At 37.6% G+C, this 19,498-nt stretch overlaps 1 protein-coding gene across 2 annotated transcripts; it reads right to left on the bottom strand.

Moving 5' to 3' along the window:
- Nucleotides 1–634: 634 nt before the first annotated feature.
- Nucleotides 635–14,234, bottom strand: LOC106157870 (nose resistant to fluoxetine protein 6). 2 transcript variants are annotated; one of them, XM_013533655.2, is made up of 15 exons: nt 13,840–14,234; nt 12,111–12,268; nt 11,515–11,611; nt 11,093–11,192; nt 9,665–9,906; nt 8,997–9,170; nt 8,384–8,477; nt 7,881–7,973; nt 7,419–7,593; nt 6,788–6,867; nt 6,085–6,231; nt 5,678–5,828; nt 5,246–5,444; nt 4,533–4,675; nt 635–3,075 (listed from the first exon to the last, which is right to left on the bottom strand). In XM_013533655.2, exons 1-15 carry the CDS (start codon nt 14,060–14,062, stop codon nt 2,842–2,844), a joined length of 2,310 nt encoding a protein of 769 aa, XP_013389109.2. In that variant the 5' UTR covers nt 14,063–14,234; the 3' UTR covers nt 635–2,841. The 2 variants fall into 2 exon arrangements, with proteins under 2 accessions (XP_013389109.2, XP_086867546.1); XM_087011420.1 differs by having other exon boundaries at nt 9,686–9,906.
- Nucleotides 14,235–19,498: the final 5,264 nt, after the last annotated feature.

Below are 19,498 nucleotides of genomic sequence, written 5' to 3'. Positions count from 1 at the left end.
TACTGATGTAAGATTTGATGATTTTAGATTCAGTATTCATATACACACTAGTGTTCACCGTGAACTGGACAAACTGGTCACTGAGCATACCCTTTAGAAGGGCCACAGGTTGTTTTTTCACTTCATATTCAGTCTACCTTTCTTTTGTGTGAAGTGAGAATTTCTGTATGGAATTGATGCCATAACTCAACTGGCTTTAGTATACAGTAGTCTTTTAAGCTGCATTCACAACGAGAAGAGCCAAGGCTCAACAAAGCCGAGACCTAAATATGGCGGACATACATGAAAGAAAAACCGCCTAATCTTTTAATAGTCTCGCCGCCTCTCACACGCCTCCCCACGCGTCATCCCTGCGGGGGTACAGTCATTAAATCTCGGCTCCATTCCCCCAGAAGCTATCTGAGAAATGCGGCCTTAAAGGGATAGTAGTTGTGACTGGCTGTTGGAGTAGGCAGCCTGCTTCAGAAAATATTGTGTTGGTTTCCACACCAACCACAGGTATAAATCTCCTATCTGAAATCTCCTATCACTGGTATAAATCTCCTATCTGAAATCTCCTATCACAGGTATAAATCTCCTATCTGCTGAGAAGAGAGAGCAGCAGAATCATTAGTGCATTAAGGCCAAAAAGTGATTGATGGCAAAATATGTTTTATTTGCATGTTATAGTATAAAATGTTTTTTTTTTAATTATGAACCAGAGTCAATGAAAGCACCCTTTTTATAATAAAATCAAACATTTCAAGTTTATATCCTCGAATAACTTGGTCATTTCAATCAAACAAACAATTCTTTTCCCCCCAATGATGGATCATTAAATTGCACGTCAATCTACAGCCTTTTTAAACATTTAATAAAAAGGAAAGCCCTAACATTACTATTATTTGAAAAAGAAAATCATAAGATTGCAATAATACTAATGTAGACTACATCGCATCGCACTCCAGGAAGTGCCACCATTATGCGAAAATGTTAACATAAATATCATTTCAAAATGGTAAATACTCCCGATAATGGCAAAGGGGTTAAACTGTCCCTTGTCTCTAAATATAGTTTTAAAAAATTAACAATATCAATTCCTTAACAAAGTATACAAATTTACAAAGTATATAGAAAGCACAGTGTCCCAATCATCAACTTCCAACAACTGGTAAACACTTCATCTAATACCACTATCCAAAAGCTTTGAAATGTTGTGTGTGTGTGTGCATGTGTGTGTATGTGTGTGTGTGTATGTGTGTGTGTGTGTGTGTGCACCTGTGTGTGCCTGTCAAAAAGACTACATGTTTACATTACAATAAGTTTTCTTGTTCAAGCGATGGCACATGTTGATATAGTAAAAAAAGATGAATGGCTCATAACATCATTCTGCTATTCATGCTGACAATGACAAAAACTACCACTTACATATCTGATTGTCATATATATCTAAGAACAACATACCAACGGCTATAGGCTTTTTATGCTGGATACCACTAATGTAAAATGCAGTGAACCCCTCCCGATTAAGTATGATTTTTAATATTTTAACATGAAATATTTAATAAACAAAAATGCCATCCATTAAGAAAACACTACAGTAACTTTAAGCTGCTATCATAAAGAACTAAAAGGAATGAACTCAAATAAGGATTTGTGAAAGAACATTAATGACTGACACAATTTGCAAGATCAGACTAGTACATGATTAGAAATGCGACAGTTTTTAATTCTCACTTGCCTCGTCTACACGTGCGTGAATTTACCAAATCGGAAAATTCACATGCATTCGACGACAATGGCCGACATGATAAGTACTTAAGAACTAACGGTGCTAAAAAAATATTCTCTCAAATTTACACGATCTCTAATAAAACTACTCTCACTGATTCTATCACAGATTGAGAAACTTTCTCAGGTTGAAGAAAGTGAACACAAAACAAAAATTACAAAGTTCAATTTTCACTTAAATTAATAGTCATCGGGACTTACATAATGGCTCGTATGTATCTAAGACCTTCAAAGGCATCATGCACTTTCAAGCTCGAATCCAAGATACCCTGGATAATAGTATTAAGCAAACTAAAAAAAATGTTTCTACCTCAAGAAAAAATGCAGGGAATGCTTGTTTTAGGCCAGTTGAAACAAAAAGAAAAAAGTTCTAAAAAATTTAGATCTTAGAGGATTTCCTTGAACCTGGTTAAAAAAATTTGATCACCATTATAGCATGGAAATTGTGGAAGGCACCAGGAATAATAAAAAAAATTAACTATTGCTATGGGGTCAAAATTCTCTGCAAAGTATCTTATATACACAGTTTTCATATCTCAGCTTCAATTGAGCTAAAAAAAAGGAACATATCTGCCAAAAACTAAAAGCTGTTTTGCTGTTTTATTGTGATTGCGAAATGCGATGGGCTGATAAAAACACAGGGGAGTTTTCATTTTCTTATACCTACCTCCATGTTTCTCTTATTGAGAATCCTGCTTAACATTCACAAAGATAGCTTTTACTTTGAGATATACAAGAAAACCAAGTTTCTTCCACTAAGTATTTCATTAGATAAAGATTGCCGACATTTGGATGACATCAATAAACTAATATCTCATCTGGTAAATGAACTTCTAAAACTTATGTTTTGCATGATCGATCTGATAACACTAAATTGGCAACATCCAATAAATATGTCTCTCTGCAAGACAGATTCATACTTAGGTAGAACCATCAATCATTCTGACGTAAATGAAAATCTAAGTTATGAAAAAAAAAAATTAAGTGAAGACATAAGGTTATCTGATAACGGAGCCATTTTGGCCTCATCCAGGGGTGGTGAGACCTAGCTCTGGGGTCCTTGAGATGGCTTTAATTGGATGATGTTGGTTGTACCTCCTCCTCCAGAGAGTTGTGATTGTGTTCAGGTTCCTCCAGATTGCGGTAGGTGTTCCCTTGACAGGCACCACAGCACAGGCACCCCGCGCAACAAGAGAAGAGTTTGTACAGTAACTGCTCTATGTTAGCCAGGGGCAGCTCTATCACAAGTAGCACGCCTATGGCACAGAAATACGTACAGCCCAGTACGGAGAAGTACAGGTACGACTGAAATCAAAAGAGAAACAAGATACTATAAACATGATGAAGTGAGGATGGGTTGGGGTGGGATAAGGTGGGTCTGGGTGGGATGGGGTGAGTCTATCATCTACCTACCCCCAAAATATGTGAAACGAAAATCTCTATGAAATTATGGCCTCTTTTGCTGGACAAATTTCACAAACAAACAAACTCTCAAACAAACTCTTTTTGCAAGTAAAAAATCAACCTTGATTTTTCTGATGCTGGGAATTATCCAAAATAACCTAAAAGGATACTGTCGGCATTGCATCACATCATATGTGACTAAAAAAATATGCAAGAATCCACGTGAGATGGGCTGAATTTTTTAGCGATAAGGATGAAACTGTACACATTGGGAAATTGTCTAAGATTATTAGAGAGTAATACAAAAGTTACACACAAAAAATTTGTGCTGATGTTCAAGTGACTGTACTAAATAGAACTTAAGAAAAAAAACAACTAGATAAATATTTGTGGATAAATTCTGCAAGCTTTGAAAAAAAAACATTTCAAATTCTTTTTAATAGTCTCAGTTTCACTTTTTATCTACACTAGTTATTTTTGATAAACCTGGATGGCATGTTTTATTGTTCTCCATGTGCTGAGATGTTTTTGGAATGCTGTTTTAAAGAATTTATTATTACTGCTTTTATTTTTTCAAGACTGCCAAGCACCCACAAACCTGACATCATTTCTAACCCTGCTCTTCTCCAATTCCTGGAAAATTTTGCCAAATTTTAAGCCAAATCACAAGATTTTAGGCTACTTGTACCTCAGTTCTATTCCCATTCCTGGGTGCAACTGTTCTGAAGCAGGTGCACTTGCACCTGCTATTTGCACTACAACATCCTCCCTTTTCCAAGAAAAGTGAAAATGAACAAACACAGGCCTAGGGCTCCTTCCCAATGAAACCATTGTTCTACCCTCATTCATCCATACACCCCCCCCTTTGTTTCCAATGCACTCGAATAATCACCAGATTTTCTGTGCTCTACTCAATACCAGGAGGAGGCATGTTAATCTGTTTAACTGACTGCATTCAGCAAGAGTCCCCATAGAGTTGGATCAATCTTTGTAGAACAATAGTTTCATTGGGAATGAGCCCTTAGTCACAAATCTGCTAATCCTAAAGGTGAAAAGGATTACCTGAACTAAATGGGTAGTTAGTGTTTTTTCAATTTGTCCTAATGCCTTCCTGTGTACATATTCAGGATAAAACTTAATAATCATGACCTTTAGTTTAATATAACCTGGTTTTACCCTTCTCAGTAAAATGTGGACCTTCTGTCATGTTTTTTTTTTAACAAAATCTATACCAAACCTACAACACCTCTCTAGCTTTTGAGACCTTGGGCAATCTTGTTTGTTTCCCTTTTTTTGGTTTTATAGCAAAAATCCAGGTTAAAACAGCCACAAGTGCAGAAAATCCAGCCAATACCCACCATGACATTGTCTGTAATGTGGATAGGTTCTTGGAGAGTGAACAGGTACCATAGGATCACAATAGGATGGATGAGATAGGCAGCATAGGTCAGCCTGCCCAGGGGAACCCATACTCGCCAGGAGAGGAAGTCCTTAACGTAGCCTGGAATATAAAAAGATACGGATTATGATACTGAACTGGAGGTGTGGCCATTTGTGTTGTTGTCTGTGTGTTTTTGTGGTGGTTGTAGTGGAGACTGATGGAGGGGGTGGGGTGGGGGGTGGGGGTTTAGTCAACAGTGCTTAGGTGTGTTCACAATGAAACTAATTTTTCCAGTTAGTTTGACTTAACTCTGTGGGGACTCACACAGAATGCAATCAGATTAATTTTTTTTATCTGATTGTATTCAGTTAGAGTCCCTGCAACCTTAGTTCAAATTACATAGTGCAATAGTTTCATTGTGAAAGCACTCCTTAAGTTTAGCAACAACAGGACTGAATAAAAAAGGCCTGGCGTTCAAGAGACCTATACACACCAAAAGATAAAATCTTAATATTAAGACTGATGAAAATAAGTTGAAGTCTTTATTTTCTTTTACTTTTTCTTAATTGCTCTCCAAGATAAAAGTAAAACATTTATATATTCCCACAAAACCCTGTCAACTAGAGTCTAAGGATCTGCTCAGTAGGATAAATATCAGCAGTCCAAGATTTTTATCCAATCATATCCCACCTCCATAACCATGGTAACAAGCATAAACAACCCAGGCCAGGGATAGGGCCCAGGCAAACTTGCTGAAGGTCCCATAGACCAGCTTCCCTCCCTGGTTCCACAGGTAGTCTCCATGATAGACACTGTAGGCCAGCACCGTGATATAGATACAAACAACGGCCAGCGCCACAGACACCAGCCAGCCTAAGGAGATTGTGATCTGGAAAAAAAAATGTGTGTATGTGTGAAATGATAATATATAGCATATGGTATCTTGGTATGCCTAAAATTTCAAGAAAACCCTTTCCCTTTGCCCTCATTTTTATGCCCTCCATTTAAAAAAATATGTAGTCAAACACAGACCGCAAAAAATTATTCTGAGTTAAAAAACTTGTTTTTTGTTAGGTTATCAAAAAAGAAAGATTATTTTCAGAACTCAACTATTCAACCCACCATGGATATTCTCTTCCTGGCTCCCTTGAGCTGCTGTATAAAATAAGCCACCATCATCCCAACTAAGTAAGGCGCCACTCTTGTATACGGCTTCACGTACACGTCCGAGGAATATTTTTGAGTGGGAGGTTCATGGGTTCCATTGGCATTCCTGTATAATATCCAAATACAGACATTTAACATTTAGCATCCTTACATTATGTGACTTTATGGTTACTGACACATATTTACTAAGAATTTCATAGGTACCACTGACATTCTTGCATAACCCCCCCCCAAGTATGGACATGCTATATGATCGGTCAATTTAGCACATGGCCAAATGCTGTCTGAGGTACAGTGTTATCTAAGGTTGACCAAAAGTTCAATTTAAACTTAACTACACAAGAGCATGTAAATGTTATTACCTGGGTGGGGGTACGATAATTCCCATGGACGGGGTGGGGCCCATACCATCCTCCAGTTGGGTCATTAAGCTGGCCCTCAATATGAAGCAGACTAGCAGGACTAGGGCCATTACACCAAAACCTAGATATTTCATGGTGTTGGTCTCTCTGAAATAGATTCATATAATTAAAATCTGTTGAAACTTTTCAGCTCTTTCTGTATTTTTCTTTATCTTATTTAGAGACCATGTATAACTTCTTTCACAGGATTTTAATATGCTTGACCAATTTTTCTTAACTGGCAAAAGATAGAAACCAGTGTTTTTATGGTCATCATACTATCACACCTTTATGAATATATGAAAAGTTACGAAAATATTCCAGTCCTTTTATATTGTATGCACTATAAATAAATCACCACAATTTCGAATAATTTAATTAATTTATAAATTGTCATTTTTTTTCATTCACTTTCAGTTTATTATGTAATTCTTAAATAAATGTATTTAAATCCCTGTTTTCTTTTAAACGTCTTTACCTCTTTTCATAATTCTACATTTACTGCTATTTCAAAAATTACATTCATCTTCTTAGATGGAAAAACTTTAAGTTGCAAATAATTATTATCATCAAATATATACAAATAATAATAATAATAATAATAATAATACCATGCTTTTTAAAGGTAAATTATTAATCATTAAAATCAGGAAAGTCATCTCACCTGTGTAGGAATATTAGTATCAAGGGGCTAAATAAGAAGAACTGGATATCGCAGGCAAGGTACCATACCCAAGGAAGACACTGTGAAGACAAAGATATTGCAGAGGTGATAGGGGTGCCTTGTTGATGGAAAATATTCTATCACAACAGAGAGCTTGTAATTTCATACATACGTTTCTTTAAAATTCCATATCTACATTATCGCCCCTATCCATTTAGGTGGCTGTATGCAGTTCAGATATCAATTTCAAATTTCTGTTAGGCCAACCACACACACACACACACACACACACACACACACACACACACACACACACACACACACACACACACACACACACACACACACACACACTTTCTGTGAACTTTTGCCCATTACAAGCCTTTCAAATCCATCTTGTCTTTTGTTTTAAACATCATATGTATGTCATTTCATTGTGTACTAGTACATTCTGGTGGTCAATAACAAATCAAACTTCACATCTGATGCTAAAAATTACCTACTTTTTCTAGCAATTACATAACTCAGTATATACCCAATACAGATCAAACAGGATGACAAAACCAGTTAGTTTTCAGTTTTATATTGCTAAATATATCACAGACAACTGAGAACTACCCGCATTGCTTACCTCATCAGCTGCCTTTACAGGGTAAAAGTTATTGATATATAGAATATTGGTCCACCAGTACTCTGGACAGTTGTCAGTGGTCACTTGCTTGACCACAAACCACAGTGGACCGTCCCCCATGTGAGGAAAGATGTTCACGTAGAACAAGATTACCATGACCATGACAGGGGTTAACCTGACATTTGGAAATAAAGACATATTTGTTGAAAAAATGTATCTTCACTATGAATTCAAGAAATATTGTCCTAACCAAAGGTGATTTTTTAAATCTAATTTTCTTGTACATATAGGGAAATCAAAATGTTCCACAGTGAGTGATAACGTATAATACAATAAAAACTATGTCACTGTCTTACAGTAGATAAATGAATAACTAAAACAAGTTAGATGCAAGATATCCTGTGCTGAATGTGTGTGTGTGTGTGTGTGTGAGAGAGAGAGAGAGAGAGAGAGAGAGGTTACCTCCAGTATCTGTGGAACAAAAACTTGTGGAAAGGGTACCTCCCCTTGCACTTGTCCATATAATTCAGTGTACTGTAACACACTAGTATGCCACTGTAGAGAGAGATAAGATATATATATATATATATATATATATATATATATATATATATATATATATATATATATATATATATATATATATATATATTTTTTTTTTTTTTTTGTTTTTTTTTTTTCAAGATTTAAACATTTATGGCAAACGTCCACATTTAAGTATTTGAAAATAAATTCTTCAAATACTTTAATGGGGCTGATTGCCATAGGAATGGAACTTGCAACTTTTGTTTTATATATATAAATGATTTTAAAAAATGGGATAAGATCAAGATATATTCCCTGGCATCTCACAAAAAAGAAAAAAATATCAGCAATTGCTCAAATATTTACACCTTATATTAAAATTTTTTGAAAATCATACCAAAAATGCTATAAAATAGCTCTTTTTATCAAACCATAATTACCTTATAAAGAAGAAGGTATCAATGGCAAAGTATCCATTGACCACAGGCTGGAAGGTCCACTGGGAAGGATACTGGTATAAAACCCGGGTATTGTCTGAAATATTACATACAGAAACTTTATTTCTGTCACTGCAACCATCAGACAGTTGACACTGCTGCATTTCATTTTTCCACAGGAATACGAAAACCCCTCTGTAGCATGGATTCAAGTTTTTGAGTCATGGTGTAAGTCAGAAACAACACGTCCCAGAAAGATATCTTTGCCATCCACTTGTACTCAACACTCATGGATATCACACATAACTTTCTGATTGCATCTATTATTAACTGATCAATAAGTTTCAGGCAGGCCGGGTATCCTAACGTGTTGACAAACACACACGCAAACATATATACATACATGTGCATGCACTCACAAAGATGCATGCACAAATCACACACACTTGCATACACCTATACATGCATGCATGTGTACATCACATATACTCATGCATGTATGCACAAATACACACACAAACATGCATGCACCCATACGTATAATATGCACATACACTCATGCATGTATGGACACACATACACATGCACACACACACACATACATGCGCGCGCGCACCTGTTAGGCCCATAAAACTGGTCAACAGCCACACGTGTCCTAATATGACCCAGAACATGGTGATCACCCTCATCCCGTTGAGACAACTCAGGCTGGCGTCCCCCTCCTTTGTGGAAAGCAACTTCCTGATGTTACTCAGAATGGAGAAACAACAGATGACCTGCCTAAACAAACCTGTGGAAGAGAAACAACAAGTAATTCATCATCATCAGCAGAATATTCATCTTTATCAATGAGCTTCACTGATTTGATACACATTATGACAGGATTTGATGGAAAAACTGATGAAAGTGTAAATATAAAGGAGTTTTAAGTATAGGCTGACTTTACCTTGGCTAATTCTTCTATTTGATTAATTTAATTGCTCTGCTACTGTTTAACACTGTATTACTGTTTAAAACATAAAATTTCCTTCAATGTTAAAAAAAGCATTATATTCCTTTCATTGAAAACTATCTAACTGCCAAACTATACATCTATGGGCATGCAAAGAGGCTTATCATAATGAAGTATGGAAATAATTGAGATAAAAGTCACTGGAAAATTAATTGCGAAAATGTGTTTGGTGAGCCAAGGTGAAGCTGACAAGTACCATCAACTGACTTGACTTTTAAGTGAATGCTACATGCAGAAAAGCAATGATAAGCTAAGGCATGCTATAAATCTACCTGGTGAATTAAAATACAAACTACGGATTCTCTCAGGCGTGGGTGGGGTCTCCCAGTCGTGGACTCCTGGACTGACAGATTGCACCCCATGTCGTGGCTGGGTGTATTGAGGGTCCACAAGGTGGGAACCATTGGCGTCCATTTTATGAATCAGTTTTGGTGCTCGGTTCTTCTTGTAATCTTCAACACCATCTACAATGGTGCCCAGGATCACTAGCAGTCCAAACAGAGAAAATACCACTCTGAAATATTGAAGGTCGAACTTGGAGAATTATGAACATAAAATTGTTTGATCTTTTTCTTTACAATTTTTATGCAGGTTAATGAGATGTAGGCAACACTCATGTGTTTTTATTATATTACATTTACTTATGTACATTTAATGCAAAGAAAATACACCAAACATCATACTATTTCAGCATTATGTTGAATAGCTTTTTAGAACAGACATATAAGACAGAAAACTACCAAGATTTCAACTTAAATCATATAAAAAAACATGTCTGAGAACAGATAGACAGAACTATCCATTCTCCAGTTACCGAATTTACAGAGGGTTCTGCGCATGGCAACAGTGACTGTGAGATCTAACCGATCAGACCAGATGTTCCATATAAAATCAATATATCTATTTGCATACTGACAGCACAACATTATCCTCCATGTGCATATGGATTATAAGTGCAAGGAGAGCACCTGCATGCATCGACTAGATATATCACCAAGCAAAAATTACTCTACATCATATGCAGGCAATCATTAGGCACTTGAATAATTGAAATTCATTTACTCGGGATGCGTTAATAGCTGGTTTGACCTAGTCAAAGACCAGTCTGTGTCATAAATTTTTCAGCTTACTGGCTATTTGGATGGCCACTTTCCTAAAATCTACGTACTGGTCCAAATCAGAATTCACTGGTTGAAATAAAAATTTTTATAAGATCAGGCAATTCCCTGTATTGAATTAATATTAGTGATGACATGATCTTTGTTTTGTCAAATTTCGTAAGTTACACTTCAGAAAAAATTAAATCAAACCTAAAGCTCCTTTGAAAACTTATCATGGCCATGTCGGACCACTAGATTCACATATTCTAAAAAATCTACTGGTCCAAATAAAATTTTACTAGCTGCTGGTGTAGGACTGTGTGATGAAAAGCACCTCCCTTCGTATTCTCTTGGTAACTACAGACTTTATAGCCCTTTCCACATTAAGTGGTAAACATTAGTGAGACAGCCTGTGCTGGTACACACTGAGACTCGGAGAGATAGACCACTTGAAGCTGCATGGCTTTTATACAAGAGAATTATATGTAAAGGGAGCCTCTGTGCCTGTCATGGCCAATTTTACGATAATTTTAGGAACCTCCATGATTGTCTTGGCCAATTTTTATTAAAATTAACTAAACATTGCTAAACAACACTTACACTGTTCCTATGAAACCTGAATCAAAATCCCTCTTGGTATAATTAATGCTTTTATGAACACGCACGTGGGTAATGTTGAACTTGTTCAATGGAAGTGTAGCTGGAAAAAAAAAGAAATAGATAACAATTCGCAGCAAAGTCCAAAGGTTAAATGCTACATCGCTATGTCTTGTCAGAGAACATGAATTCCCCATCAAACTCTCAACTTTGTGAGTGGTTGAGGTATTGTTAAGTGTGAAATTATCTTAATTTATAGACCTATAAATATCATACATGATATATTGCAAATGAAATTATATTAATCAATTGATCCAAACCGTTTTACTTATAAACTCTGATCTGGACTTCAAAAATGAGAAATGCAACAGAAAACAAAGTCTCAATCAACTGGTTAAGATTTTGCTTGTTAGAATGGAACAAACCATTAGCAAGCACAGGAATGCTGTTTTGTATGTCTTTAATGGAACAGTTCTTAGGAATACAGAGGCCCCACATGACCACTTCCTTCCCATCATGTGACTGAAACGTGAAAACAGAGAATTTTCAACCATAACACAGTTAGAATGTTTACTTTTATTGGAGACAAATGGCTAATATTTCCAACAAATTTGCAAATTACCGAAGAATCAATTTGGACTTGGCTTTAACTCAATGCAAACATTTGGTATGTAAAAATGTACAGATTTACAACAAAATCTGTCAATAGACAGGCCCGTAGCCAGCAATTTCAAAAGGGAGGTTCGTTTTCTGAAAAAGTGGACCTTTTTCCATAAAAACATCATGTACCTAGATCAAATTTTACCCAGAGTGGACCTTTTCCCAGCAAAAGGGGCGGTTCTTTCGAACCCCCCGAACCCCCCCTGGCTACGGGCCTGATAGATATCCTTCATCTGACCAACCATGCTTAAGAGGTAGTTTGAGGATAAAAAAAAAGACAGCTGTGCCAAGTCATATGCCTGACACAAAGGAAAATGAATAAAATGCCACTTTTCTTTATCTAACCAGTCCCCATACTTACATGGTTTTGTTGTCTCTCAACTGGTAGTAGCCAGCTGATCTGCATCAAGGCCAAGGAGTAGTGGACATCTGGGATGTCCAGACACAGGTCATAGCTGCCCAGCCAGGCATTATTGCCAGTCACATGGCCAGAGACAACTTTACCAAAAGCATCCAGAGCTGGAATATATATGGTACCAAGTGAAAGAACCAACAATATAAGGCTACAATATAAGGCTATGTTCAGAATTATCATACTAGCAAGATCAGGCCTACCCAACTACCAGACTCGGCACATAGGGATCCTGAATTAACTGGTATATCGGACCACACTTCCCATTTTCAAGGTGTGTGTCAGATCGCATTTCGGAGTATCATATCCCAGAACAATTTTTTTTGGACGACCGCAGGCTCATCCTGTCGGTGTTCTGACTGATACTCCAAATGCAATCTGACACACACCTTGAAAACAGGTAGTGTGGTCCGATATACCTGTTAATTCAGGATCCTTATGTGCCAAGTCTGGTAGTTGGGTAGGCCTGAGGATTGATCTATCTCACCCGGGATTCAAGCTGAGGCACAGTCCACATAATAATCTTAATTGTCAAAGCAACATGAACAACACCATGGACCACAAAGTTTTCCCCACATCACGCAAGTACTTTCAGTTATGACAATTAATTGTAACACTTGTCACGTCACCCATAGATTTCACATGTATTATCCTATGTTAGAGCCCTGTCGCAATATGGTATAGGCCATGTGTTATCTACCTGAAGCCAACTAGATGATGATTTTTTTGAAAAAATTCTTGCTGTTGCCAAATACTGCTAAAAGTAAATACTCTCTGTGTGATCCTGGTAAAGATGATATGTCAGGTGCAAGAGAGGTAGAAATACCTCACAAATGTCTGTCAGTATCAAGAAAAAAACAACATACATTTACAAGCCTTATCAGTTCACTATCATACATATTGGCTCTCATAAGATGGCCCAATCAAACATAAACAAAATTACTGATTTCATAGTGTGACTACTATCACTGGTAAAGCTGATATGTCACTGATACTGTGAGTGATATGCCTGTAGTATGAATTTAATCTAACTCCATCACTTTTGTTCACACATGCATGTAGTATGAATTTAATCAAACTCCATCACTTTTGTTCACACTTATCATTTTTGCTATACTGCTACGGCATACACATATATATTTAATTCCAGGAAAAATGGGCCTACCCCAAATGGAGACTCTAGATTTAGCAAACCGTGTCATTTTTTTCTTTTTGTATGGTACCTTGTAAAAGTGAGAGAAGTCAGACTTGGTGACTCCAGCTGGGGTTGCCCTCCCCTCCCATTTCTGGAGTACGGGTACCAGCAACTATACATAGCTGGTGTATTCTGTAGCACAATTTAGTAAATTATAAATATAACGTAACAGAAAGTGCTACTGTGAGACTATTCACTCTAATACTTTATTAATGTGAGGGCGACGACCCTAAATCTGAGAGGCCACATACAGTACCAGTACTTTAATGAAGGGGTAGCTGAGTGCAGGAGTATATATATATATACTGGGTACCGAGGAAAGTTACCAGTTGCACTCTCAACTTCATTGTGCTGACAGTGGCTTTTTATACAGATTCGTTTGAACTTAAAATCTCATCTGAAAATTGTATTCATTTATGTTTTAATGTACAAACAACAATCCAAATATTTTATCGCATATAAACATTTTAAAAGCTATTTTACCAGCGTAATCATCAAATCGCCGTCCACTGATAATTCTGTGGATGCCTCTTTTGCAGTCCTCGGACACATTGGAGGGCTTTAGCGTATGCACTGGTTTAAAGTCGTCCCTTTCCACAAACTGAACAAGCATACGTGCCTGCGACGGGTGCAAGGCCCAGCTGGAGGAAATCCACGCGAGTAGAAGAGCGCCAGACAACAACCGATTTCTCCCGTGATTGCCCATGGTTTATGAGAATTACAGGGGGTTTAAGCTCTACCCAGTCCACTTAACTTTCTGCCAAGGCGATTATCCGTCACATTGTTATAATTTTGAAACAGACTGCAGCAACGCAATGAGCTCCTTGCCAATGTCACTTCCTTCATGACCTAAATAAGATCATGTGTGGCATTACACAAAAGTAGAATGGCTCCAGAAATAAAACAAAAGCCATTGACAAGATTTGCATTACTTTCTCAATTAATCAATTTTAGTATAAATCTATTTATATATTTTTGGTAAAACATAAATAAATTATACAATAAGAGGGAAGAAAATATCATAGATGCTAAGATGTGTTACGTACAATGCTATCACCTTAGTCTTGTATTTAGATGCAAGCATCATCACATGACCAAAACAGACGGCTCACGTGTTCTAAGATGCACCCCGAGTTCAACGTCAAGTATGTGTGTTATGCGACTAGAACGAATATCAACGAATAAAACGTTATGGTCGAAGTCTATATTTCAAAATTAGCTTTATTTAAACGTCTAAAATTTCTTTTCTGCTATTAATCGGAGTAATAAATAATAATAGTAATGGTAAAAATGGTAAAAGTTGCAGTGACAAAGGTTCGACAGGTGTTCTCTTATAAGTTATCAGGAAAGTGGAGTTTGGTTGCTAGTAATCAGGGGCGGATCCAGGACTAATTGAAAGGGGGGTCCGCGGATGCGAAGCCGATCTTACCCCCCCCCCCCCCCTTTTTTAACTAGATATTAGGTATCTTGTCAATAAATATTTTTAACACATGCAAAATGATGAAGGTAACGTATACCCAGCTTACACAGAACGTTTTAATTACAGGGTTATATATTGGTTAGACCATCAACAATTAAGTGTTAAGAGAACGTCATTCTTACGTTGTACACCGCCACTGTCATTATCATTGATCCGAGGAACGTTGCCAGCAAGTTCTATTAACGTTTATAAATTTTGATGAAATTTACAAATTACATGTATACATTTTTGTTAATTTTGGCAAAAACACATGAACAAAGAATTTCATATTTTGCACCACTTCAATTTGCACATACGCTGTCTTAACTACAACTAATGGCTGATTACAAATTGGGGTTGGGGTTAGTCGGCAACTAGAGCGATGAGGATTTTAGATCCCTCGGGCAGCCGGTACCTACCCGAAATTACCGATCGACATGATGAAATGCTTAAAAAAAAACTATAAAAATAGACTTCAATTATGTAATAAGATTTATCAAAATTATTAAAAAGGTGTTTCCAAGTAATTCTGATAGCTGATTGGCCTTTGTGATGAATTAATGGATTGTTTTAACTTCAGTTTAGAAAATTCATTCTAATAAATTGCTTACAAGGTCAGCTAACACAGGAGCAAATAAGATTGATGAGTACGCCACGGTCATGTGGTACACAAGTTGGGGAAGTCCATGCAATTGAGGGATGTCAGGTGAGGCGACTCAATTCCAAATAAAGGGGTGTTATCTGGGGCGATTCCATTCCATTACAGGGGGTGGAAAGTGGGGCGAGTCCACTGCATTAAAAGGGGTGACAGGTGGGGCGAGTCCACTGCATTAGACTGGTGACAGGTGGGGCGAGTCCACTGCATTAAAAGGGGTGACAGGTGGGGCGAGTCCACTGCATTAAAAGGGGTGACAGGTGGGGCGAGTCCACTGCATTAGAGGGGTGACAGGTGGGGCGAGTCCATTGCATCAGAGGGGTGACAGGTGGGGCAAGTCCACTGCATTAGAGGGGTGACAGGTGGGGCGAGTCCACTGCATTAAAAGGGGTGACAGGTGGGGCGAGTCCACTGCATTAGAGGGGTGACAGGTGGGGCGAGTCCACTGCATTAAAAGGGGTGACAGGTGGGGCGAGTCCACTGCATTAGAGGGGTGACAGGTGGGGCGAGTCCATTGCATCAGAGGGGTGACAGGTGGGGTGAGTCTTGTAATTATCTCAATTTGGTTCATAGAACAGGAACTGAAATTGTTCCGTTTTACTCTCAGAAAGCAGAATTTTGGCCAATTTCAGTCGTATCCATTAAGAAAAACTAACTTGATATAAGCTTACTTCAGAATCATCCCACATTTTCATTATGTTCAAGTATCAAATAAAGTATTTATACTAAGAACAGACCGCCAATTTAAAACAATTTACGATAGCAAAGGCCAAAACCCGTTTAAATGGGACCCTCCGTATATAAATGAATATAGGAAAAATTATATCCAAACAAATTAGTTCCATATGCTATGGAACAAAAAATTCACGCGAATTTTTAAAAAGCATACTTTATATCAGTGCGCTAAAACAGCTTGGAGGTTTTTTTTTTTTTTTTTTTTTTTTTTTTTTTTTTTTTAGAAAATACTGGTCATTTACAACTATTTTTAGAAAATTTAGGTACGACAGAAAACCGTCAACCACAAAAACATTTACATTATTTACAGATCAGATTGAATTTGAAAGTCCTCAAACACTGAATATAACTCATTTTCCAAAATGATTACTACTATCCTTATCATAATAATTTCATAACAAAGTGAAAAATAAAACGCCAATTTACAATAGTTTTTTTATTGAGTTTTCATATAATATATACACAGGAGTGTGGGTTCCTGTGTGTGAAACAAAGGCTAGACTTCATAGGTTGCTTTCAGGCCGATGCTGTGCAGAATCTCATTGAGCACCTGAAAAGATAAAACAATGTTTACAACTTTGAACTAAACAGACAGGCTCTGTACATTCTAATAATGCATGTAATATCACAGGGCAGAGGGCACATATGAATGGAATAATTGCGTGCACGTTTATTAATTAGTCTGATGTTCAGGTTCAGCCAGCGTTAAACCAAAATTATGATCTGGAATTAGTTAATGATAATTAGATATAACTATTTGAGGCCGCTTGTTAAAAAAGTAACATTGATAGCACAACCTGTTTCATTTGCAGGGCGGGTGAGTCGCCACGACCATTAATACGGTTAATATATTCCTCTTGATGTTAAAAGTTATAACACGTGTTGTTGTACTGTTGACGCATTTCAGAGAAAGAGATCATTTACAAATTCTCTTCGAAAAGTATAACAAATATATTGCACATATATGATAAGTTTTCAATAAGTGCACCGTGTAATGGATGGACAACACACGGCACAATGGAGACGACAGGTGGGGTAAAATATGTATCTGTCAATCATTGTGCAATGAGCACTCGAAATCCTTGGATTCGAAGCTCAGAACGGTGTCAAGCATCGTCCAATTAATTAATTTGGGTGGTAATACTTACATTTAAACACACACGAGATTTTAAATTAGGTCAAAATATTCAAAATTAATTGTCAAGGCCGGGGCACACGAAATGTTCAAACAGAGGGTTACAAAGTGCAGAGGATTTCAAGCAAACTTAGGTTATCATCAAAAGTCAGATGAATGCGCCATTTATTCTGAACATTTGGAGTCTCAATGCACTGTAAGCAATAATTTCTACCATTCTGAGTGACATACAAGTAACAATGGAAAATAGTGTAAGGATTCAAGTCATAAATATTTGCCGTAAATATTTTTCTAATTCTTTTGCGCCTTTAGTATTAATGGCTGTGGTTGATAAAGAAATAGTGATACTCACAAATACACATTTGCTTCCACGCCTTATAAAAGCTAGACCTTCTCACTGCACCACACATACTGTTGCGTCTACACCCGACTCTGTCTAACTGCCAAGTGAGCATTCGGGAAGACGGCTCTCATTACGAAGAACAACTTGTTGTTATGCAAATAACAACAGGTATAGCTCGTTTTAGGTGAGAGGTTGTTACTGAAACTGTTCACGAAAGTTCAATAAACTCAGTGGTGATACCTTCATATGCTCAAAGCCGTGCAAATATTCGATGTCTCTACAAGTCCAAAAGTATCTAACTGGGCCTACTACACATGTAGCTCAGGTGTAACAGGAATGGAAGTCCGCTAGGAACCGTAGTCCGCTTCCCATTACTTCGTACAGGTGATATTCGTCCAAATACTAACCCCAATACTCCAATTAACCCTAACCTGTACTAATCCATTATTCCTACGTAGGACTTCCACTCCTGTTATACCTGTTTATTTATCTCTTTATTCATTTTGTTGACTGATTTATTTACCAATCAGATTGTCAACATGGGCGGATCCAGGATTATTTGAAGGGGGGGGGGGGGGGGGGGGGTTCCAGAACAACAGACCTCGGATGCGAAGCCGACCATCGCCCCCCTTGGTGTAGGGTTTGGGACCTGCTCAAGGACACCGAAAATTTTTTGGTTTTCTGGAGAGAAAACAGTGCCCTTTGGTACAGTTTAGAACTATGATTTAGCTAGTCAAAATTCTAATTTCAAGAGGGGAATATTGATGTGATATATTTTTCAGAAACCGAAGGGGGGGGGGTGGTCAGGACCCCCCTGACCCCACTTGTAAATCCGCCACTGGGTAGTGACAGCGTGATACCGCTAATGCCCCTATTTCACACAGACCACGAATTCCACGAATCGCAAGGAATTGACAAATTTCAGGATTCGTGGTTGAATCGTAATCAGTTCGTGAAGTTCTTAACAGATTCGTATATATTCGTAGTCAGCTCTTGCAATTCTTGACCAACAGGAATTCGCGGCAAAAACTTTGATGCCCCTATTTCACACAGACCACGAATCCCACGAATCGCCAGGAATGCATTGACACATTTCAGGATTCGTGGTTGAATCGTAATCAGTTCGTGAAGTTCTTAACAGATTCGTATATAATCGTAGTCAGTTCTTGCAATTCTTGATCAATCGGGAATTCGTGGCACAAATTTTGAGCTATTCAAAATTTTGGCCACGAACTCCCGATTCCAAAAAATCGTAGTGAATTTTTTTGACAATATTCGTGCGATAGGCTACCAGCCGAATCCCACGAATATTCGTAACACTATCGCACCTGTATCGTAACTGAATCGTAGAGCGTGTCGAATTAGGCCAGAAAATTTGCAAAATCTCACGAATCCTCACCAATCCTGCAATTTGTCAATTCCTGGCGATTTGTGGGATTCGTGGTCTGTGTGAAATAGGGGCATAAAGGCTTGACTTCTGTCTCTTCCATATGTCCGCCTTCTGCGCCATTCACAGATTTCACAATTTGTATGATAATTGTATATTGAATTTCATCGCTCTGGTAATGTTAAAACTGCTGAAATAAACTAACCAAGCTCACATTTGATGTAGAAGATCTCTGCGAAGATGTTTTTTCCCTCACGTCCCACTCTCTCTCTATACATACATGTATACTGGAGTATATTCCTATGCTCTCCCTCTGTACTTAAACCAAACGTAGTGCTGTGCCTTAGGAGTAACATTATAATGTTTTGACATCCAGAGATTGGTGGGTGGGTTGGTAGGTGTATATGTGGCTGCCTTTGTCACTGGTA

The sequence above is a fragment of the Lingula anatina genome, chromosome 4 (assembly GCF_051362555.1).
Source record: "Lingula anatina isolate TDL-2025a chromosome 4, LinAna3.0, whole genome shotgun sequence".
NCBI classification, from domain to species: domain Eukaryota; kingdom Metazoa; phylum Brachiopoda; class Lingulata; order Lingulida; family Lingulidae; genus Lingula; species Lingula anatina.
The sequence above is the reverse complement of the archived record's forward strand: the minus strand, read 5'-3'. Positions and strand labels throughout refer to the sequence as shown.

Coding starts and splice junctions, on each gene's coding strand:
- LOC106157870 (XM_013533655.2), bottom strand. CDS start 14,062: ATGGGCAATCACGGGAGAAATCGGTTGTTGTCTGGCGCTCTTCTACTC. Junction 7,594..7,880: donor TTGTTCCACAGATACTGGAG/GTAACCTCTCTC, acceptor TCCAAATGTCAG/GTTAACCCCTGTCATGGTCA. Junction 6,868..7,418: donor CTGTAAAGGCAGCTGATGAG/GTAAGCAATGCG, acceptor TTGTCTTCACAG/TGTCTTCCTTGGGTATGGTA.